This window comes from Mustela nigripes, chromosome 10 (genome assembly GCF_022355385.1).
Source record: "Mustela nigripes isolate SB6536 chromosome 10, MUSNIG.SB6536, whole genome shotgun sequence".
Taxonomy (NCBI): domain Eukaryota; kingdom Metazoa; phylum Chordata; class Mammalia; order Carnivora; family Mustelidae; genus Mustela; species Mustela nigripes.
The window spans coordinates 10975704-11000770 of record NC_081566.1 but is presented as its reverse complement, the minus strand read 5'-3'; the positions used below and the strand labels follow the sequence as shown (position 1 = coordinate 11000770).

The window sequence follows — 25067 nt, the reverse complement described above, 5'->3', positions numbered from 1 at the left end:
TGAGGAGCATTCTTACACTTTTACTGTACAGCAGTTACATTTGTGAGGATTAAGTGCATTATAAATATTATTTCTATGCCAACAGTGTGCACATTAAGAATTTTGATGTTCATGGGGTGCCTGGGTGGCTCAGTCATTAAGTGTCTGCCTTCAGCTCTCGTCATTATTTCCAGGTCCTGGGATCGAGCCCCACAATGGGCTCCCTGCTCAGAGGGAAGCCTGCTTCACCCTCTCCCACTCCCTCTGCTTGTGTTCCCTCTCTGCCTCCTGCTTGTATTCCCTCTCTCACATCTCTCTCTGTCAAATAAATAAATAAAATTAAAAAAAAAAAAAGAATTTTGATGTTCATTACCAAACATCTTTCAGAAGGCTTAGGTGGCACCTGAGTGGCTCAGTTAGTTGAGTGCTTTCGGCTCAGGTCATGGTCCCAGGGTCGTGAGACTGAGCCCCGTGTTAGGCTCTACACTGGGCTACAGCCTGCTTGGTATTCTCTCTCTCCCTCCTCCTTCCCCTACTCACACATCTCGTTTTCTCTGAAAGGAAAAAAAAGAGAAACTTAGAGTTCTACTAATAGTTTAATAAGTATAGAATGGTATTTTTTTGTTCCTTCTATTTAGTATTACAGTGGCCTCCTTTTTAATCTAGTCTAGATCAGTGGTTATTCAGTCTTAGCTTCATGTGGAATCCTTGGTGGTGATTAAAAAGAATTTGGACACCTGGGCCTGTCTTGTCACTGCTGTCCGAATCTGTTCAGTCGTCCCAGGCTGTAAATTTAAGTATATTTTTTTATGTGTACATGTGCTGCGTATGCCTATGCACCTTTGTTCTAGATCTGCAGTTTTCTTCTTTCCCAGACCTAACTCTCTCCTTTTTTTTTAAGTTCTTATTTATTTTAGAGAGAGCTAGAAAGAGCTTGTGAGTGGGGGAGGGGCGATGGGAGAGGGAGAGAGGATCTCAAACAGACTCTGTGCTGAGTGCAGAGCCCAATGCCAGGCTCGATCCCAGGACCCTGAGATCATGACCTGAGTGAGAATCAAGATCAGATGCTCAGCCGCCTGACCCACCCAGATGCCTCTCTACCTTTTTATATAATAATTACATTTTCATCCTCGCTACTCTTCTTGAAATGAAATACCATAGTTAAGACAATCTAACTAGTTATATATTTTTAAAAGTCAGCATCAGTGTAATGTTATAACTTGAATGTAAAGGAGAAAAAAAAGAAAATACCTTAAAATAATATGTATTTTATTTATATATTTTATTTTTTCAAATTTTTATTTAAATTCTAGTTAGTTAACATACAGTATAGTATTGGTTTCAGGAGTAGAATTTAGCGATTCATCCCTTCCAAATAACATCCAGTGCTGAACACAACAAAAATAATACATATTTTGTATATAGATGCTCAGGCAAGAGTAGACTAGAAGACATAATTAAGAAGTCAGGTATTTTAATCTACACAGAGTCACCTTGGAAAAGGAAGTACAAAATGTAGGATCAGAAAATAACGTTGTTATTGGTAGGTACCTCAAGTACCATAGCTGATGTTGCCTTCAGTGATATGATTTTATAAAATATTAGATAACCTTAGCTGAAGTTCTTAAAATGCATTCATCACGTGATTTACCTAGAAAATCCAGTGCTATCAAGGCTGTGTAAAAACAAGCTCTTTGTTTTTATATGTGAAAGGAGGCTTAGTTCCAGGCTCGGATAATTCGGAAGTAAGTTTGTCCCTTCTATAGAATGTTTGATTGGACATTTAAAAGTCGTCTTGGGTTGAACAATTGATTCTTTTTTAAAAAATTAATTTATTTTTTACTTCTTAGAGTATGCAAGCAGTGGGAGGGGCAGAAGGAGAGGGAGAGAGAATCCTTAAGGAGATTTCCTGCTAAGTGCAGATGCTGATGTGGGGCTTTGATCCCACCACCCTGAGACCATGACCTGAGCTGAAATGAAGAGCTGGACACTTAATTGACTGAGCCACCCAGGCACCCAGATGGATTGATTCTTCATTGTATGGAACTATGCCACACAGATGTCCACCATCTCTGGTTCCTGGCCACTCAGGGCCCATGTCTTTCTCCAGGCATCCTAACAAATAAGGATGCCCCCTATACATTTCCCCAACAACCCTCAAGATTAGGGTTAACCCCATTGGGAGCTACTGGTTTACTTAATCACTTTTTGTTACTGACACGTGGAATCATTATAGATGTCTTTATTTATTTTTTTCCGTCCAAAAGTCTTTTTCCCATTGTCTTTGTGTCTTAATGCAGTATTTTAATTTCATTTGTTTTTCATGCTATTTTGTTTTTACTGTGAATCATTGATAATGTTCAACTTTCAGAACAGAAAACATTACAGCCAATGTTGTGGACAAAATCTTAATTACATCCTGCATTGCAGTAAGGGAAGAAAATAGGAAAATGTAAATCTGGGAGGTTGTCTTTGAAAAACTGGCAGATATGTTATGTGCTGTTGAGGTCCAGATCAAAGTTAAAGTTTGTACAGTTTAGATAATGCCTAATGCTCTTGTAGATCGTGAGGTTTTGCTGCAGTGTCAAATGTGGTTATTTAAGAGATTGCTTTGTAAGCCTTTTCTTTGGTGTGCCTCTGTTAGTGAGCTGTATGGTAAGATGCAATGGTGATGCTGAGCATCACCCTAATAATTACTGTTTGAAAAACATGGTTTTTAATATCATAGTACAATATGAAGTAGGCTGTACCTTGACACTGTGCTATAAACCAGTTTTAAGTGGCATGATTACTTTCTATATTTATGTAGGTGTGACTTGGTTTTTAGATGAAAAGAATGAATATCTTTTTCCTGAAGCAAATGGGAAGATAAGTACGTTCTCTGGTGTTTTCCTGCAGTGATTTAGGAATAGCTTTAAGAAACATACTATCTAGTTTGTAATTACAGTTGAGAAATAGGAGCGCAATATTAATTATGCTGAAGACCTAAAGTTTCAACAGGAACTCTCCAAAATTTAGATGTTTAATTCTCAGGAAGGTCATCTAACAGATCAATAGATTCATTACCTGGGAGTACATTTTGTGGTTACTTCACCCTGGGAAGCCACCAGGAGACGGAGATGCTCAGAACATAACAAAGAAGTTGTGGAATCTCTTGTACTTACAAGTATTGAATCAAATCTGCTCTTAAGATCTTTTGGTCCAGATGGTCTCAGCCTTCGTCTGCTAGGTGCAGTCCTAGCAGATGCTCATGTTTTGAACAGGATCAGAGTGCTTTCTCAGAGACCTCTTCATACTTGTGGTTCATTTCTGCCTACATAGCCGGTCAAATGAGGGCATCTGTCAGCCTTCTCAACTTTTAATACCAAGTGAAAACTCTTCTACCAAAGTTGTGGTTCACCCATCAATCAGAAATAAAAAATATTAGCGATAGTTTTCTATCAGTGGGAATGATCATGAATTTGTTTGCTAAACCCACTCTAATTGAAAGATCAGATGAAGGAAAGAAAATATATAGCTATATGGGAGTCCATGTCTACCAACCTAACTTCCCAAAGGATGGCAATAACAATCACAGAAAACTGTTCACTAAGTTATACAAGTTTCTCTCATGCAGAGCTTTTTAGCAAACTGAATTATCTCCAATCTCTAAGCAGGGTGGATATTATGTAGCAGTTTTCAAACTTAATTGACAATGGAACCATATTTTTCTTTCTTTTTTTTTTTTTCATTTCATTTTATTTCTTTTCAGTCTTCCAAAATTCATTGTTATGCACCACACCCAGTGCTCCATGTGTCCTCCACAATACCCACCACCGGGGTCACCCAACACTCCACCACCCTCCCCTCCAAAACCCCGTTTGTTTCTCAGAGTCCACAGTTTCTCATGGTTCATCTCCCCCTCCAACTTTCCCCCAACCCACTTCTTCTCTCCATCTCCCAGTGTCCTCCATGTTATTCCTTATGCTCCACAAGTAAGTAAAACCATATGATAATTGACCCTCTCTGCTTGACTTATTTCACTCAGCATAGTCTCTTCCAGTACAGTCCCTGTTGATATGGTATTTTTCTAAGGGATCTTACCCATATTGGTAAGTTGCTAATTGCTTCTCCAAGACCAGCCCTCTAAACAATAGAAAATTTTCTTTCACTGACTTATAGTTTAATATTACTTCTTCTAGTGAGTATGGATATTAGAAGTAGTTATGTGTTGACCATTATAATTGTCCAGTATGTTAATTAGCATTCTTGGAATAAATTCCTCCTGTGATTTAATACTTGGTAAAGCTGTGTTTTTCTTTTCTATCAGTTGAGAATTATATAAGCCATTATGTTTTACTTTTTGCCTTGCCTGTAAGGCAAGTCAGGTAAATGTAGTGCGAAGACATGGCAATTATTTCGATCTTATGGGTAGAATACTAAGAACTTTTATTCTCTTTTATGTTTATGTAGCTTGGTGGTGACATTCTACCCTGCCTTACTTTACTCATCTTTAATGTAAGGATACGGTACACCATTTGGATTATTGTGAAAATAAAATGTTTCAATTGTTTAGCCATGTGTCTGACATACTGTAGAATGCTAAGTAAATGCTAGAGGACAATTTTTTAAAAAAAATAACTCGAATGTTTTTTCGTTTCTAATTTTACAACCTTATTTCATTTACATCTTTATTTTGAAACAACTGAGTCTTGTTTAGAAGTGAGTGAAGCTTAAAAAACTAAAAAAACCTACATAAAATACTAAAAAAACAAAAAGATTAGAAACATCACATCAAGAGCATTGCTGTAGTGGATAAGAAGAAATGAAGCGAGGCAGTCATGGGTCACGTAGATAAAAGAAGTGATGCACCCCTTACAAACAGTGTCTTCAAGATTTGAGTTCGTAGGAAATAGCGGACAAGCCACACCTTCACCCAGGAACTCAACACGGGCAGTTTCTGAGCAAAATGCTGGCTTGAAACTCACAGTTTGTTTGTTTGTTTGTTTGTTTGTTTCTTTCTTTCTTTTTCTTTCTTTCTTTCTTTTTTGGAAACTCACAGTTTCAAAGTAGTTATAGCACTTTTGAATTTTTACAAAACTTATCTATTTGAGAGAGAGAGTGCACTCAAGCTCACGAGTTGGGGGAGGGCAGAGGGACAAGTTGACTCCCCGCTTAGCTTGTAGCCCCAAGTGAGGCTCCATTCCAGGACTCCGAGATCACGACCCTAGCTGAAGTCAGACACTTAACCAACTGAGCCACTCAGGCGGCCCCAGGTTTGAAATTTCTGGTTGTACTGCATGTTTGCTCTAAAGGTGGGAGAGAGAGAGTTCCTCCTGGAGGGATTTCATAGGGCCTGGAGTTGGGAGGCGTTTTCACAGTTTCTGAAGCCAGGATGCACATGAGCGTGAGGCATTTCCATGATGCAACTTGTAGCGCTCAGTCGGAATGGAACGTGTCCGACATGTGGTCGAGCTGTCTCCCACTCACCAGGGTTAAGTCTTAGATACTGTGGGGTGTATTTCCCTATAGAAGTCATTCCATGTGGAGGAGCCTTAGCATTTCTGACTCCAGGATTCAGGGAGACAGTGTCTTCCCCATTGTCCTCTCTCCTCAGGTTTGGAGACTGACTCAGTGGTCTTTTCAGCCACACCAGCACATGGGTAGGATGGTGGGTTAAGTGACCTTATAATTTATCATCCAAAGCGTACTTTTCAAAATGAAAAGGGGCACTATTAGTGACTAGGCCAGGACAACGTAAATAAACATCAGCAGTCCTGGGCAAATGACATTTGGTCACTGTAGTTAAGAACCTTTCTGTGTGGTCTTCAAAAACAAAAGGTTTCATACTTATTGTTATGTTAGCCCCTGATAGTTCTACTCCCTAAAGCAGCACAGAAGTTCAGAAGGCCATCTGCCCTGTTTTGATTTTCCTGAACCATGTGTTTATTTTCTAGTTTGGTGTGATATTTTCTTTTTGTATTCAAAATCACTGTCTCTTATTGAATCCTATTAATCAGCTAAAAGATAAAAGACTATCCGATAAATTATTAAGTAAGCCATAATGATTCTTCCTTGGACTCCACAGCCAGGTAATAGCTAGGCAGTAAATTAAAGGTGGAGAGAAGCGTTGAAGTCCACGCCTGGTAATTACATGCTTGGCAAAGACTGGATTCTGCATCATTGATAGTATTAGAATATTGCTTTCATTTTCTATTTTGTAGTTATAGTTAAGCTGTTGACATTAAATTCATGTTGATCACTCTCTACGCAAAACCGGTGTAAATGAAAGTTACAACATATACCCTCTTCACTCTTGTCTTAACAGAAAAAAGCTTGGCCGGACCACAAGCGGGAATGCAAATGCCTTAAAAACTGCAAACCCAGGTATCCCCCGGATTCTGTTCGACTGCTTGGCAGAGTTGTTTTCAAACTTGTGAGTATAAAACTCATGGAATATGCTTGGGTTTTAATTAAGTAGAGCACTTGGAGTTGTGTGTATTATGTATATTTTGAATAAGATTGTATTATTTAGAGAGAGAAAGAGTTGAATGGGGGGAGGGTCAGAGGGAGACTCTCAAGCAGACTCCCTGCTGAGCTCAAAGCCAGAGGCAGGACTCGATCTCAGGACCCCGAGAGCCCGCCTGAGCAGAAGTCTAGAGGAGGACGCTTAACCGACTGAGCCACCTAGTGCCCCATATTATTATTTAAGGCCGACTTTAGACCCCTGTGAAGGTAGAAGGCAGGTTATTCCAGGGAGTAGCTTAGGACAAAAACTTGCCATTTCCCTGTTAACCACAGCATTAGTGTGGCTGGACAGCACAGTGCCCTCTTTGAAGGCCCTAGAAACATAAGGTCATATATTGAAGGCATGAGTTAATCAGAAATGTCTGTTACATTGTCTTCATTACTTTTCGACTATGAACTATTGCATAGGGCAGGTGTATAACTTTTCACTTGCTTCTTTTTTTAAAAATTTTTTTAAAAATTTATTTATTTAACAGATAGAAATCACAAGTAGGCAGAGACAGGCAGGCAGAGAGAGAGGGAGAGGCAGGCTCCCTGCTGAGCAGAGAGCCCGATGTGGGACTCGATCCCAGGACCCTGAGATCATGACCTGAGCTGAAGGCAGAGGCTTTAACCCACGGAGCCACCCAGGCGCCCCCTTTTCACTTGCTTCTTAAAGTGAGGTTTTAATTAGATGATAATTAATCTTACGTGGAAGAGTGCTTATCTTTTTTTTTTTAAATAGCCAAGTTTCACTGAAATTGTTTTCAGTCCTTTCCCCCTCCTCTGCCTAAACAACCACTAGATTCTGTGAAATAAGCCTCTGGCAATACCCTCCAGACTTATTTTTGCCAGGCTTTCACATGAATATCTCTTTCTCAAATTATTTCAGAATAAAGCTCTCTTCCATCCTGTTGTTTATTGACTTTTTTGGGGTACGGGAAGGCTATAAGATTTTATAGAGAGTTTTTAATCATGGAAAAATACGTTTTTACAACTAAAACTAACACAATGTTTTTTGTCAGTTATACTTCAATTTTTAAAAAATGGATGTGGAATACCAAATGAGCATTGTCTTTGGTCTGAATATATAACTTCTATTATATATTTAGTTACTATTTGCAAATACATATATTGTGTTGAACTAATATATACAAATTTATTTCGTAGCATAATACATTCAGATCAAGTTTGTTATTATGCATTTCTTTAATTGCTAGATATTAGAAGTATGATCACTATATTTGGGGCTGAACTTTTTTTTTTTTTTTTTTACTTTATTAATATCAGAAAGAGAACCAGGACCTACTGGATCAGAATCTAATAGAAAGCACTGATAATAATAGATTTGTTCTATTGAGCATTTAGGATTTCCAGGCCCCATGCTAATTGCTTTGCAGGATAGACCTCATTTCATCCCTACCACAACCCAGGGAATCTGTGATTCTCCTGTGTTTTAGATAAGGACATTGTTGACTTTCGACTCAAGGTAGTTTGGTGAAAGTTGCAGTTTGTAATAAACTCTTACTTTTATTCATCCATCTCTGCTTTTCTGTAATTAGTAGTAAAATCCTTACAGTGACACAAGTCTGTAGGTAGAGCTGGGGAAAAAGAAATAAAAGTATGAGAATTTTTTGTAAAAGAATTTTCCATTTGGAAATTAAAATGATAACTTGATTTCTAAGTCTTAACTTAGATTTTATTTTAAAATTGTTACTGACTGAATAATTCAACTCTCAGAAAGTGATGAAGAGGAGGAATATATACAACGTCTTTTTAAAGAGTTTTATTTAAGTATCTAAAGAGATTCAAATATATGCATTGATATATTGGAACACTTGAAATTGTTTTTGGTGTTTTCCGCCCTTGCTTTATAGATGGAAGAAACACCGTCTGAATCGGAGAAACTTTACTCATTTTATGATCTGGAGTCAAGTAAGTGATTGTCCATCAGCACCAAAAAAATCCTATCATTTTTTTTTGCTGACCTTGTGCATTGCTTTCATTTTAACATTGTTCTGTCTCCTTATTATGTGAGGCAAATCTAATAAACCTTTTCATGTCTTTATATATGCTTGATACATTAGCTTATTTTACTCCAGGGTAGTTTTGACCTTTTAGGAGTTTATAAAGTACTAGAACCTGATCTTTGTTTCTTTTTGATGCCAGGGAACAGTGATGTGAACAAGGGGCTTCCCGGGTTACTGGTCCTTTAGATAATGAGCAAAGTAGATGGTGTAGGGGATTTGGGCTGTTTGATAGCATTGCACGTTCTTCTTTTCCATTCCTGTGGTGGCGGCCGTGATATTTGGGAACACTAACAGACCCTTCAGTCTGAGTGTTCAGTCAATGTAGGACTTATGTTCCTTTCATACTGGCACAGATCCCCTTCAGAGAGGTTGTCCACGACTTCAACTGCAAAGTAGCCAAAGCTCATAGAGTAAACTTTGCTATACAGTTTAATATTTCTGGGTGGAGACAAATACAAAGATGATCTAATACAGATTTATGGTTATGGAATTCTAAGTGCCAATGATAATAAATTATTATTTAAGAAATTAGTGGGTTAATTGTTCTGTTGAACAAGTAATTTAAAGAGAATATGTAGAGCTGACATGAGCCCCAGAATTATGTTATAGTTCAACTTGATGTATCTTTTCAGTTTTAATAGAGAACTAATTAGTCATTTTTTCATGTTATATTACTGCTAAGTAATTAATATCTCTCGCTGGGAGTCTTACTGTTAATGGGAGCCCTGCTCAGTAGTGGTGCCACCCTTGCTGTCTACACTCTTAGCCTAACACCTTTTGTGGTATAAATTAAATTGAGTTTTGAATGGGGTGGTTTTTTGACGACTGTGCTCTGGGATCTACTCCTTCTGTTTGGGTTTTAGCAGCACCACATCTTGTTTATTCAATGTGGGAATAACTTGAAGACGAGATTTCTTGGTTGGCCCCTGTTTTCTTCTTGATGTACTTTTTATTTTTTTATTTTTTATTTATTTTTTTTTTAAAGATTTTATTTATTTATCAGAGAGAGGGGGGAGAGAGCGAGCACAGGCAGACAGAATGGCAGGCAGAGGCAGAGGGCGAAGCAGGCTCCCCGCCGAGCAAGGAGCCCGATGTGGGACTCGATCCCAGGACGCTGGGATCATGACCTGAGCCGAAGGCAGCTGCTTAACCAACTGAGCCACCCAGGCGTCCCTTGATGTACTTTTTAAATGACACATTTCATCGGTTAGACTCTGGCTGTAAAGTTTTGACTTTTTTTTTCCTTTTATTTTTGTTTTTTCCTTTGAGATATACTGTTCATCAGTTGGTCATACCTGGTTGAAAATTGTTTCATGGGAAGAGGTGCTTAAATTCACTGAGTTGATGTGGTTGTGGTGGGTTGAGCGTGTGTCCAGGGGGATATAGAGGACCTGTAACACACATCTTGCCTGATTTTAGTTGTAGTGTTTTTCATCTGTATATGTATTCATTTTGTTTTAAAAGAATTTGATCTTACATAGTAGATGGAATTTGGCACAATTTGATAATGTAGGTATTGTAATTTGTAGTTGTGAAAAAATAAAAAGGAACGTATTTGCTCTCTGTCAGAATGGAATCCAGGAAGGATAAATCTGGTTTAACAGCTAACATCGAACACCTGAAAATTGTCTATTAAAAATTCACTATGTGATTGTGCTATTTATTCTCTCTTTTAAAAAGATATTAACAAACTGACTGAAGATAAGAAAGAGGGCCTTAGGCAACTCGTAATGACATTTCAACATTTCATGAGAGAAGAAATCCAGGACGCTTCTCAGCTGCCACCTTCCTTTGACATTTTCGAAGCTTTTGCAAAAGTAAGTGTTAAGTGTTTGATTTCCTTGTTAATGCCGTAAATCAACCCTTTACTTCTTATTTTGTTGTTGATCCATGAAAATTTAGGACCCTTCATACCTTAAATCACTCTTCTACATTAACAGTGAGGGAAAGAGAGAATGTACTGCTTATGTTGAAAGGAGTATTACTACTTCTTCTGTTTTATCGATTCTCTTACTCATGGCCCGCTTATGTTCATTGTCGGTACGCAAAGCACCCTTTCATACTCTCACGAGGGTGCTTGCTTTTCTCCAGAGGAAACAGCCTGTTCTCTTGTTGCTTACGAATGGATTGTTAAGGTTGCCATTTCAATGTTCTTTCAGTGATGGATCTTGGTTTTTGAAGTGAAAAATATATTGGAATCCATTTCTTGATTATGTGATTACTAAATAATATGAAAATATAACCGTTTCTGATTTAAAAATTATTGAAAATCCATCTAAATGTTCCAGGTCAGTAAAATCCTATGTTAGGTATAGAAAATAGGTTTAATTTAGTATTTTTGTGTGGGGTCTCTTGGTAGTCGTCACGTGACATGTTCTGTTTGTAAATTATTCTGATGGCTTGTTTGGGACCGGGGAGAAAGCATGCACCAGCTGATTCTTGCTCTCTGTGCTGGGATAAGGACAAAGGATCAGATACCTCCCCACTGCTGGGTGTTTGCTGTCCTGGCTTTCCCATATTGTGTATTTTGGTTCCCTTCAATATTGATCACATTTTAATAATAAGTAAAATTTAACATTCGACGGTGATTTTTACCAGTGCTATTACATTTCATAAGTGCACATCTATTAACATATTATTCCATGAATATTTTTAAAGTATGTTTTGTAATCTACCTGTTTTCTAAGAATTCAAAGGTGATTTGTGTGATTGCTCGAGATGTATTCTTGATTTGTAGTTTTATACTTCAGGGTATGTTTTTATGATTTTCTGGTAGTATCACCTTAACATTACATTCTGGTTGTCTCCAGTTTAAAACTGATTTCAAAATACAGTGTTTACTTATAATACATAAGAGAAGTGTCTCTTTTGTTTATTTCACATCCTTCTGAAAATCATAGTCTTTAGGAGTACTGTGTGTACAATACACACTGGTGCTTTTGTTGTTAGACACTCTACAGAGTAATGCCTCCTGTAAGATAAAAATATACCTTGTGTTGACTGTATCTTCATTCGTGGTGTTAAGTCTGTGGCTTTTCTGTGACCGTTATTTTTGTTGTTAGCAACTGTTCAAGTGGTAATTACTGGTGTTACTACTATTTATGGAGAATATTTAAAAATACTTTATTGTTCAATATAACATGTGAATTACTTTTTCATTTCTCATATTTCTTTTTAAAATTTTTCATTTCATGTCTCTTACAGTGAAATTCTTTCCATGCTGTATAGGGGAAAGTTCTGTCATTGTAAATACGTAGACGAAGTTTTAATCATACGCTCTCCCTTCTCCACACTTAGTTGTATTTGTTATTGTCACAAAACAAAGACATATTTGAGATTTTGGGGGGAAGTGGGCTCAGATTTGTGATTTCTGCCTTACAATGTAGATTAAAGTAACATTACCCTATGGCTCCTATACTTCCTTGCAGAAGTTTTACTAAGATTTTATACATTGTTAGTTTTCTGCTTATACATATGTCCTTAAAAGGGATCACTTTCCTCCTCCTCTTTTCCTCCCCTCCTTCTTCTTCTTTGTCGTCATTTTTGTTGTTGTTGTTGTTAATAGAATAGTCTAGAGGCGCCTGGGTGGTTCATTCAGTTGTGTCTGCCACCTGCTCAGGTCATGATCTCAGGGTCCTAGGATCGAGCCCTGCATCGGGCTCCCTTCTTATTGGGGAGTCTGCTTCTCCCTCTCCCTCTGCCACTTTCTCTCTCTGTGTCTCTCTCAAACAAATAAACAAATAAATAAAATATCAAAAAGTCAACTAGTCTAATATTGAAGTTAATCGGTGTCATGCCAGCCTCAGGGATGGCTGCTGCCATGGCAAGTGTACGCGGTGCCGGCCATGACGGACGCATTGGAAGTGGCTGGAGACCGTTAGAGGATCTTATACCAACATACGCCTCTCTCCCTGTCTTCATGGCTTAGAATTAACCAAAGAGGAGGGGACCCCACAGTGTGTCCAGCCGTACAGAGTGTGTGGCATAGTTTCAGGCTGCCCTGCCGTTCTCAGCCACATGCACTGGCTTCCAGTTTATGCTGAAGAGAGCTGGCTTTGCCTTGTCCCAATAAAGAAAATCCGGTTTTCTATTTTGCTTTTGTTGTCCCCTTCTTTTGTAGTCATTCTGGTTCTGCGCAGGTTTTAGACCTTCTAAGCTTATATCTTAGCTCATCTCATTGTCACTTAAGGCAGAAGGAGTTCTGAGAACTTTTTTATATTTGTTTATATCCTAATTTTTTTGAGTTGAAAGTAGAGAGATTAGTACGATGAATCTACATGTCTCTGTCACCTGGTTTCAATAATTTTTGAATTTGTTTTTTATTTGATATTTTTAATACTTAGATTTCAAACACATGTTCTTTATTTAAAATTAAGTGTGTAAACCTGGTGATTCACAGACCTGTACCCCTGGGGATAAAAATATATGTTTATCAAAAATAAAAAATTAAAAAAAAAAACAAAAAAAAAAACAAACATTCCTTACAATTAATCCTTTATTATGAAGCCTCTTGGCTACCTGAGGAGTTAGTGAATTCACTTATTCAATTAAGCAGACTTTTTTTTTTTTAAGATTTTATTTATTTATTTGACAGAGATCACAAGTAGGCAGAGAGGCAGGCAGAGAAAGGAAGGGAAGCAGGCTCCCCGCTGAGCAGAGAGCCCGATGCGGGGCTCCATTCCAGGACCCTGGGATCATGACCTAAGCTGAAGGCAGAGGCTTAACCCACTGAGCCACCCAGGCGCCCCAAGCAGACCTTTTATATATATATTTTTTGTAGGCCTACTATGTGCAAAGCATCCTTGATACAGGTTATAGAAATGTGTGGCTGATTATAAATCAGAAAATTTTCCACTAAGGCAAAAACCTCAGCAAATCAAAAGTCTTACTTGGGAATATGCATATATTTGTTAAACTTGCCCTTGCCTTGAATCAAAAGGGCTCAGTGGAGAATGAGAAGGTTTTTAACCTGAGCTCCTGATTAATTCCTGCTAGGCTTTTGTCTTTTTTCTTTTTCTGCTTCATCTTTTTTTTTTTTTTTAATGTTAACATGCAGCATGGTATTAGTTTTAGTTGTACAATTTAGTGATTCAACACTTCCATACTTCATCTGGCGCTCATCATGACACTCATCAGAACACTGTGTGTTCTCTGAAGCTGAGAGTCTTTTCTTGATTTCCCTCTTTCTTTCTCTCTCTCTTTGTATTTTTTAAAAAGATTTTATTTATTTGACAGAGAATGAGAGAGAGATCACAAGTGGGCAGAGAGGCAGGCAGAGAGAGCGGGGGAAGCAGGCTCCCCACTGAGTGGAGCACCCGACGTGGGGCTCGATCCCAGGACCCTGAGATCATGACCTGAGCTGAAGGCAGCAGCTTAACCCACTGAGCCACCCAGGCGCCCTTGTATGTTGATTGTTATGCATAATAGTTATTAATGCCTAAATTTAATGTCAGTAGACCTGGATTTGAGTTTATTTCCTATGCAAAGAATAGATTATTTATTTATTTATTTATTTATTTTTTAAGAGATTATTGCACAGAGTTTGAGAAAAAAGAACTTAATTATTTTTTTCTGGACTTAGAACTTCCTTTTCTAAAAATGCATTTGGTGGGACGCCTGGGTAGCTCAGTTGGTTAAGCAGCTGCCTTCAGTTCAGGTCGTGATCCCAGCATCCTGGGATCGAGTCCCACATTGGGCTTCTTGCTCAGCAGGGAGCCTGCTTCTCCCTCTGCCTCTGCCTGCCACTCTGTCTGCCTGTGCTCACTCTCTCTGACAAATAAATAAAATCTTTAAAAAAAAATGCATTTGGTAAACCAATGAGAGATGTGGTAAGATCAGTGTAATAAAATAGAAAATGAACTAATTGCATAAAATGTTTCAAAAACAGACATTAAATTGGAAGTTGCCTTCCTGACTACAAAATGTGTCTTTGTGTTTCCAGAGCTTTCTGAAAAGTACTTTTGAACTCTGTAATATTGTACAACTGCCACAGAATTTATTGATTGGAAATTCCACATCTGTTTGAGAAGATATTCTCTCTGTTTTCCTTTCAAACAAAATAATTATTCTGGTAGCATGTTATTTTATTCTTTAGGGCACATATGCGACCTTCAGAGCCTGCCTTTCTAAACTCTAAATTTTAATGTTATTAATTGCAGCTGTTTTTTCAGTATACACGGTGGTTGTACAGACTTGAAAATAAGTTTAGTTAAGAAGGTTTTTTTTTTTTTTGTAAGCTGCTATTTAAAATTTATATTCATTTTGCTCCTGATCAAATTGTTTATTACTGGGATAGAATTCTTTTTTATTGGAGGAGCAGTGGAAAATGTGTTCACCCAAGAATCTTGCTAATTCATGATAGGAAAAGAAATAGTAATTTAATACTTTTGATTGAGATATGTTAGAAATAATACATAAGAAAATAGTAATGATAGTATTATATTTGAGACTGCATGCTTGGTTTGGCTGCTGTGTGATGTGAGTGTTACAAATCTGTGTGATATTCTGCCATAACCTCATAATTTCAGTAAAGCGTGTAAAATCAGCCAGAAGGAAAAATTACTAAATAACCCTTTTTTGGGGTCCTTTTTAATTCACTGAAGAGCATTGTGCCTGAGTAGAAGGTGGGAACAAACTTGTTCTTGATATATTCAGTTTTTAATTTAAAATTTTCAGTTTGTTAGCCTTCTTATTTCTAGATGTGCAGGGTGCTTTTATTACCTCACTGTTGCTGGTAGGCTAATTTGTGGGAAGAATATTACTTCTTTTGGTTTGAAAAATCAAGAGTGTGTATGTTTGCTTCTCGAGGGTTTCAAGTTCATGCAGGATCATGTTTTAGAGTCTTTTTGTTGATCAGCTCAGTTGGGTTTCCCCACTGTAAAGAAAGCAATCTTTTGAATTAATAAAGTGATGAATTATCTAATTACAAAGTTGATGGGAAATGGCACTATGATAACTTCGACTGCATTACTAAATGATCCCAGTGACTGATCAGATGTTGCCTGGGTTCCACTAAGGAAAAATATGCCATTAAATATTTACTACTAAAAGCAAGTAGACGAATCAGGATTGCTAACCTCTGATCACTGGGGTGCTTGTATCTTGCTAACCTCTGATCACTGGGGTGCTTGTATCTGTTTGCTTGGAGGTAGCTGCTAGATAGGACATCCCTCGTTTCTGCTCAGCACAGCTGTTAGAAGACTTCGTTGTGGGAATGTCGCCTCTCGTCTGGTTTTAAGGAAAGCAGGCAAACAGCCAAGATGCTTAACTGTGCGCAGATCCCAGCATTGTAATTATAAAATGCTGACGCACTTATGATTTATATGGTTTTCTCTTTATTACAATAAATTGAATCTCTGCGTTGGTTCAAGAGACCATTATTCTCAAAAACATTCTTCCAAATAAAGTGACATTTGTAGGACACTTGGGCTTTCAAAACAAAACAAGTCATTGTGTTTTTAATGTGTGTTTCATGTTCTTCGTTTTTAGCCATTCAGTTAATATTTATCTTCATTTAAGTGTAAATAACCTATGATGAGTTGGTGTATGTTTATTATAAAGACCAGATGCTAGCTAACTTCTGAAGTTGGGAAGGATAATTAGTAAATTCTTAATCAGCATTTTTATTCATACCTGTGTTGGTCAAGGTTAATTGCTTATGAAAGGCTAATGCTGTAATTAAAACTATTGATGGATAAACGTGTTTGCCAAGCCTTGTTGCCTTCTCTTTTTGAGTGTACAACTTGCCGTTAATTCAGAATGAGGCTATATTTTTTCAATGACAATATGTCACTGTGAAATGGCAGAGGTTGTTTCCTTGCTGTGGCCTTCCCTTCAGTGGCAAGAACTGGAGTGCTGTGTCTGCCTACCCGAGTATGACTTTTTATTTTTTTTTTAATTTATTTTGTTCATTTTTTTTTTTTTAAGATTTTACCTATTTATTTGACAGATGGAGAAAGAGAGAGAGAACGCACAAGCAGGGGGGAGTGGCAGGGGAGAGGGAGAAGCAGGCTCTCCCCTGGACAGGGATCCCTGATACAAGGCTCAATTCCAGAACCCTGAGATCATGACTTGAGCCAAAGGCAGACGCTTACCTGACCGAGTCATTCAGGCCTCCCCCTCCCTGCTGCAAGTGTGGCTTTCTTAGAGCCAGGAATTAAATTTTATTTTTAGTTGCTGCCTACCTTCATGGTATGCAGTAGGTATTTAATTGATGACTGAATAAAGGACTGCATGAAAACTGTCCATTTTTTTAAATGAAGCATATTTAAATAAATATCTCTAAAAAATAATATATTGCTACAAACATGTAAGACTAGGTGAAAAGAAGACTGCTGTTAGGTCAGAATCAGAGAGGCTGCCATTATCCTCAGTTCTTCAGGAAAGGATGAATCATCATGTTAGTTATTGCAGAGTTCAGCATACCATTCCTATAAAAGTCCGGATGGTCAATATGGTGTCATAGGCCACGAGGCTAAAGTGAAGTTTTACTGTATCGTGGCAGTTTGTAGTGTGTGCTGAGACCGCAACTTCTTAACTCTGTTGTTGGTGGCTGAGAGCCTGCCTGGGCCACATGTAAGTGAATGGGGGTGCCGTGTTCTAATAAAACTTTGTTTTTGGCCACTGAACATTGATTTTCATATACTTTAACTTATGCCTCCCCATTTTTTTTTTCCCCCTAAACATTTAAAAATGTAGTTAGGGATGCCTGGATGGCTCAGTGGGTTAAAGCCTCTGCCTTCGGCTCAGGTCATGATACCAGGGTCCTGGGATCGAGTCCCGCATCGGGCTCTCTGCTCAGCAGGGAGCCTGCTTCCTCCTCTCTCTCTTCCTGCCTCTCTGCCTACTTGTGATCTCTGTCAAATAAATAAATAAATATCTTAAAAAAAATAATTAAAAAAAAATAAAAATGTAGTCAAACACTCTAAGCTTGTAGGCTGTGCAGAAACAGGTAGAAGGCCAGACTTGGGCCATGGACCATTGTTTGCCAACTCTTGAATTATTCTTTGTAAGCCAGAAGAATTTTTGCATTCAGAAGGAAACAGAATATATGCGACGAGAAAATTCTCTGAGAATTAAAAAATAAATAAATAAAAGAAAGAGAGGGGCAGCTGGGTGCTCAGTTGGTTAAGCGGCTGCCTTCAGCTCAGGTCATGATCCCAGGGTCCTGGGATCAAGTCCCACATCCAGCTCCTTGGTTAGCAGGGAGCCTGCTTCTCCCTCTGCCTCTGCCTGCCACTCTGCCTGCTTGTGCTTTCTCTCTCTCTCTCTGACAAACAAATAAATAAATAAATAATATTTTTAAAAATTTTAGTTACTTATTAGAGAGAGAGTGAGTGGGCGAGAGAGCACAAGTGGGGGGAGCAACGGCAGAGGGAGATGCAGACTCCCCACTGAGCAGGGAGCTCCGTCCCAAGACCCTGGGATTATGACCTGAGCCGAAGGCAAACCCTTAACCGACGGAGACCCCCAGATGTCCCCGAAATAAATAAATAGTTAAAAAGAGAATGTAAGACCCTGGTCTCTGTCTTATATCAGCACATCAAGAGACTGTGAAGAGATCTATCATGAGTTGCCTGGTGCTGCACTACCCTGATTTCATTTCTTTCTTCCTTTCTTTTTTCAGTTAACTTTTTTTTTTAACTCTACAGAGTAGTTTAACAACTACAATCACATATAGCTCTTATAAACAGCCCTCTGAGTCATTCAATATCATTTTTATTCCTTTTGTAGATGAGGAATGCTTAAGGTCACATTGTTTTAAAAACAAAAAAAGCCAGAGCTTTAACCTGGCTCTCTTAATTTCAGATTTGCCCCTTATTTCACATACTGCATTCTGGGTTATGTGAGTTCTGTGTTAGAGCTCTAATCACGAACTATTATAATAACGCCTTCGGAGCGAAATCCAGTGTGAGCAAAATGAGAATATTTGATAAGATTTCTATCACCAGTACTAAAGTGGTGCTATAGGCAAAGCTCTGAGTTATTTAATTAGGATTCCTGCTATTTTCATACAGGTGATACATCCTGTCTTACACACCTCTCTCCCTCATATATTTAAATCTGAGGAAGTGCCGGCAGGGTGTGTGGGAGGAGGGCGGGTTTTTCATAGCAAGTGTTTCCGAACTGATGCTGCCACAACTCTAGGTGACAATGAACGTGATTGGAACGGAATTTGCATGGAGTTAAGCTACTTTGTGAAATCTAGATTCTATAACCTTGAAGTACTGAATATTAAAACATTAATTATTCAAGAGCAGTTAGCCTGGATCTGTCTCATTTTTAAGCCATTATTAGAGGTGGGTTTTTTTTTTTTTTATGATTCTATAAATATTTGCATTTACAGATTAGAATATTTTATAATGTACTAGAATATATGCGCAATATAGAAGAAAATCCTCTTCGACCTTCTTGGGTACTTCTTTTTCTTTGAGGAGTATTTATGTGATCTTAAAACTTATATCTGATATTAATGGGATAGGCAAGTAATTTACAAATACCACTTTTGGACAAATACTTGTCAAATAAAAGAAAAGCGTCGGAACTGTGTTTGACTGGGCTTGGCACTTGTGGGCCCTATTTCAAGTTTCAATTAATAATTTGGGTTTGGGTGGCCTGGGTGGCATAGTCGATCAAACGTCCCAGTCTTGGTTTCGGTGAGGCAGTGATCTCAGGGCTGGGAAACTGAGCCCCATCCCCGGCTCCGGGCTCAGTGTGGGGTCCGCTTGAGACTCTCCTTTCCGTCTGCCCATCTTGCTAGCACTTATTCCTCTCTCTAAACATCAGGAAATCTTTAAAGAAAAAAATAATTTGTTTTTAGTTTCGATGTTTATAGGAAAATTTTTGTAAGGCACTCACTGTGCAGACCTGTTTACCTGGGATTAGCTGAATTAGGATCAGGATGAAAAATACCTTCACGGCACTTTCTTACCCTCTTCGGCTTTCCCTCTTCAGCTGGCAGCAGTTTATTGAAATGGCAGAGCCACGTCATCATTTGAGGAGCCCATGCAACTTGCTGGCTGGTGTCCTGGGGCCTTATTCATGCTTCACAACAACATTTTAGGTTTAGAGCAGAAGTTGATAAGGAATGTTATTTTGGTGCCTCAGAAGTTTTTTGTAATAGTTGGGGACTTTGGGTTTTCTTGTGTTCCATTTGTTCAAGATTCTGAGAACAGTATCAGCGAAAACCTCTAATGTGGAGATCTAAAGGTGTGATATTGTCTAATGTTTAGAAATATTTTACTTGGCCTCTGGCATGACCTTCCTCTGATTCTCCTACATTTCTTACCATTTTGTTTAAAAACTTATTTGCTTATTCTCTTTTTACTCACTGAATGGCAGTACTCCACGGCCCCTGCTCAACGTGGCTGCCTATGTGCTGAAAATCCCCCAAGCCTCAGTTCCAGCCTTGCTATTTCTTCTGGTGTCCAGTCTTATATTTTCTACTTATTAATAAAAATATTCCCTTCCATGATCTGTTTTAACTTCAGATTGATCATGAACGATACTTAAACTCTATCTTGTCCTCAATAAGACAGCTGCTTATCTTTACTTTTTCTTATCTTTACTTTTTCTGTCTTTTCTCTTGGTGTGGTGGTCTCCTAAGTCATCCATGCCCAAAACCTCAGCGGGCCCTCTGGTTCTTCCCTCTTTCCTTCCTTCAGATGCCCTGCTGCTTTTGCAAGATCTCTTATCTGTGTTCTTTTCTTTTTATATTTGTTGCCACTGACCCACGTCAGGCCCTTTCTATCTTACCTAAGTGGCTCTAACTAATCTCTTTGCCTCTTAATCTCTCAGTCATCAGTGATGATTGCTATAAAGATAACTTTTTTGAACTGAAAATATTTCCTTTATATTGTGAGATTTGGATATTTGTCACTTAAAATATGTGTGTGTGTGTATTTTTTGGAAAGCAGATCTGATCATTTGAATCCTCTTCTTAATCCTCTGCATTTGAGAACTCTGCAAACCTCATCCCACAGTAGTCCCAGAGCTGGCTACCGGTAACTTGAGAGGTGTAACCATTTTCCTAGCACCTTGCAGAGTGACCAGGAATTTGCATGGATTCTCTCAATGTACCTTTTACTCCTTTATGTTGTTGCATTGTCAATATGTTTCTTTAAACTGCTAGATCTTAACAGTAGCATGTTGCTGTGATAGTAACAAATGAAGGTAGGCGGGACAAGTACATTCTCTGGATAGGGAATTATTTTTGACAGGCCAGGGTATGTTTTAGCCGATGTGTAAAGCTGCCCGTGTGTATGAGAACTCACAAGGAGAGGCCATGAGAGCCAGTGACAAGTCAGCAAGGCCCGGTTATGGCCTGTGTGTGTGTGTACGTGTACACATGTGTAAGCAAGCGGATGGAGGTCATTGTGTTCCTTTGGCTTCTGAGGTAGTGAGTATCTACTTGTAAGTTGTTCTAATTTGATAAAGAAGCTTTAGCTTCAAGTAACGATCATCAGCAGTAGTAGAGTGGGCTTCTGCTTTGTCAACACTGCTGGATTTGATATTAGATAATTACAGGGAGATGATCAGATTTTGGAAACCCATTCCTGGAAGATATCCATGTGTGTTGCTAATGGTTGGCAGTCAGGCTTCTAGCTTTTCTTTAGAGCACTCATGCTATAATGATAACTTTTTTGAGCTGAAAATATTTCCTCTGTATTGTGAGATTTGGTTGATCTTTGTGACATCTTACCTCTTCAAAGTCAACCAAGAGAATCTTGCAAAATCTTTTGCATTTTATGGAAGAAAGATTTTAGTTTTAAAGATAATTACCTTTTAGGGCGCCTGGGTGGCTCAGTGGGTTAAGCCTCTGCCTTCAGCTCAGGTCATGATCTCAGGGTCCTGGGATCGAGTCCCACATCGGGCTCTCTGCTAGGCAGGGAGCCTGCTTCCTTCTCTCTCTCTCTCTCTCTCTCTCTCTCTCTCTGCCTGCCTCTCTGCCTACTTGTGGTCTCTCTCTGTCAAATAAATAAAAATCTTAAATAAAAAAAAAAAAAAAAGATAATTACCTTTTAGATTATTGGAGTAGCAGAGTATTTTCCACATGGCAAGGAATGTTTAGACTTGGATGATTTTTTTTTTCCAGATTTTTATTTATTTGAGTGAGTGAGCACGTATGTAGTAGGAGGGGGTGGAAGAGCAGAGGAAGATGGAGAAGCAGACTCCCCACCGAGGGGGGAAGCCAGAATGGGTCTAGATCCTGGGACTCTGAGATTATGAGCCAAAGGCAGCTGCTTTGCACCAACTCAGCCACCCAGGCGCCCCTTATTTTGGCACCAAAAAGTCCTTTTGAAAACACCTTCATGTTTTCTTTCTTTTTTCTTTTTTAATTTTATTAAAAAAATTTTTTTTAAGATTATTTGACGGAGAGAGATACAGCGAGAGAGGGGACACAAGCCAGGGGAGTGGGAGGGAGAGAAGGACAGGAAGCCAGATGTGGGGCTGGATCCCAGAAAAGGCAGACACCTAATGATTGAGTCACCCAGGCGCCCGCCTTCATGTTTTTAGTTATAGAATAATGTAGCGTCTCTGTGAGTGTGATCACCCACATGTTTCCGAGAAGTCATCAGCGTTAGTTGAGGTGGATTCAGGGTACTCGGAAGCTTTGCCATTTGTCATTTCCCCAATAGTCAAGATCCCTAATTTTGACCTCTGCATGTAGAGTTTCAGCCCCCTTCTTTCTGGCACTTTTTATTACTATTTTTTTGATTCTTCAAGATTCATGTCAAATTTCCCCTTTTCTGATAAGTCTTTCTCAACTCTCTGAGATACGTCTCGTTGTAGCCGGAATGGGAAGGTACAAGCATAAAATATAAGTGGATAAAAAAAATCAAGAGCAGGCACTTGTTGTAATTCGGTCCCTCTAGCCAGGTGCTGGTGAGTTGGCCAGCTTATCACAGAAGGGAAGAGCCAGAGGCTTCATTCAACCCCTCAGAAGCCATCGGCTGCCAAGGACGAATGGCAGCATTTCACATCCAGACGTTTTGGAGTCCTTCCTCCCAGTCTGTTCATGGCTTTCGTCTTTTTAGGTAGTTTTGTCTCCTACAATTCTGGTCCTTTTTGGAGAATCAAAAAGGTTTTTGAAAAAGGTCTGAAAAAGCTGCCAAGTGATAAATTGTAATTGTGTTTATAGCCAAATGATAAACATATGATTAAATGGTATATTGTGTGGTGTATTTTTTCCTGAAAATCTTGCTTGTAAATTTAATTTCTATAAATAAGATATTAAGTGATATGAAGTAGGAAAATTGGGGATTCACGGAGTTCTATTGTGATTCTTTTGTGAAGGAAGGTTTATTTTGGTAAGCTCTTTGCTCTGTTTTTAAAAACCTGGATTCCTGCATGTCATGTCTAGAGTTCCTAAAGCAGAGTACATTTACGATTAGTTAAATCTGCTTTTTTTTTTTTTCTCCCCCTTCTGCAGGGACCATTTGTTTCTTTGATAGACAACAAATTCTTGGGGCTTGTTTGCACTTATATTTCTAGAATGAGGTAGGCTTTGCCTTGCTAAATTGTAATTCATGGGAAGAGTGCTATGGATTTGGCTCTGAAAGCTTTGGCTGTGAAGCTAGTCAGCAAGTGGCTTTCCCTTTTCCAAAACCTGATTAATGTTCCTGAGAGCATTTCTCTGTGAAATACCTCCTCCATAGTCCAGCTTGGTCTTTTCTGAGTGAGATTTCAAAGCCCAATAACTTCAGGTTTTGATTGACCACAGTGTACACGGAACATGAGAGGTAGCTGCCTCCGGAGACCCTCCGCTGGCTGAGGGAGGGAATAAGAGTGGTATGCACCGTTCCTGCCACATTTCTCTAGGCTGCCACTTGCATCAGTTCCACTGTATTTGATACATTGGAGCTTTTCTGTTTCCTTTCATGTTAAACTGGCCAGTTCACTATCCTGGCACTTGCCTGGAGGAATATAACAATCCAAGCACCTGTTCTTAGTTTTTATCTGCATATATTTTCCATTCATGTCATAATGTGACATCCATCGATCCAGCTACCTGCCTTTCTTTCTTTCTTTCATTTTATTTATTTGAGAGAGAGAAAGAGCAGGGGGAGGGTCAGAGGGCGAGGGAAAGGCAGACTTACCCCCAAGCAGAGAGCCTGACATGGGGCTCAACCCTGGGACCCTGGGATCATGACCTGAGCTGAAGGCAGATGCTTTACTGACTGAGCCACCCAGGCGTCCTGACATGTTTTGATAAATGCATTGTTTTGCTGGAATTTGGGCCTACTGTGGAGAGCTTGTGAGAAGAGTGTGGGCCAACATACTTGCTCACACTATATATTGGCCTACGCTCTTGGTAACACTAAATATTTTAAACAACTCAAAAATAGAAACAACTCTGATGTTCTGTTAATTATATTAATATAGAATAAATGCTTTAAAAACTCTTAAGTGTAATTAAGCTTTTAAAATTTTATACAAATACGTAATTTTGCATTTTTCTAGGTGAATAGTAGTTAGGGGGCTTATTTTGACGTTGTGTTAGAATGTTGACATTACAGTACTTTCCGTCTTTATATTTAAGTGACAGCAGAATCCTAAGTATGAGAAAATGTGATTAATTCTCACACATTGAAGTCATTTAATCGTCCTTTGAATAACAGCTTCTTTTTATTCAGTACATTGAACATAAAATTCTAGAATGTCTTTGTGATATCATAAATTTTAAATGTGAACCATTCTTCCTTTCACGTGTCATATGGTATTGTTGTTTTGAGTTTGTTGGTTTGATGGGCGGTTTTGTGATATTGCTATTCTAGTTGGCTAGGTGGGCATTCTTCCGGGACCGAACTCTTTCCCAGCCTGTGTGTCACTGTGATATTAATATTGGCAATAAGAAGCGGGGAAAATTGGTTTGACTTGTCACTTTAAGCTCCCTTTATTTCTAGAACATATTGAAAATGTAGAGGAATAGGATCAATACAAAGTATTAGGCTTCTTACTTGGATATTTTAGGTGAGAAAGAATCAATTTCAGTTCATCAAACTTATGTTGAGTCCATCCACAATACTCTTTGGAAAAAGGACAGGTAAGACTTCGTTTCTGTCCCATCTGGTGGGAGACATAAAAGCAACATGTGTAAATAAATATGATTATATTGAAAGTTTTTTGAAACCAAGACTGTCATCCTTCTCCTCTTGTCTTCCTTTATGCCAAGCTCAGTACATTGTAGATTCTTAGAATATTCTACAGCAGACTGTGATAACGGATGATAGTCTTGAGATGGAGGTTTATGTGCAGAGATCATTTGATTTGGGCCTTCAGTGATAGGTATTGTTGGTGGAAGAGCCAGTGCTCTTAAGAATGGAAGGTATTGTTGGTGGAAGAGCCAGTGCTCCTAGAATTTGGGGAGGCCTTTGGGACCCCAGGACTAGAAATGAGACTGTTCTAACTTTGGATGCCAAAGGAGGAAGCAATCCAAGAGTTTTGCTGTTGTTCTATGCTTAACGAATGCGACCATTTTTGGTTAGGAGCAGTTGATTGAAGATTTTTCTTGAAACTTATACCTGATGCTACTCCAGTGAGTCTCAAGGCTCCCTTCTCTGCGTGAGCCCT

At 38.7% G+C, this 25067-nt stretch overlaps 1 protein-coding gene across 4 annotated transcripts in view; it reads left to right on the top strand.

The window, feature by feature from the left end:
• SMYD3 (SET and MYND domain containing 3) overlaps positions 1–25067 on the top strand; it is a 769649-nt gene that overhangs the window by 181107 nt on the left and 563475 nt on the right. For all 4 annotated transcript variants that reach the window (XM_059412565.1, XM_059412567.1, XM_059412568.1 and 1 more), the window contains exons 3-5: positions 6287–6394; positions 8343–8400; positions 10176–10312. In XM_059412565.1, the coding sequence (XP_059268548.1) occupies positions 6287–6394; positions 8343–8400; positions 10176–10312 (303 nt within the window). The remainder of the gene's footprint in view (positions 1–6286; positions 6395–8342; positions 8401–10175; positions 10313–25067) is intronic.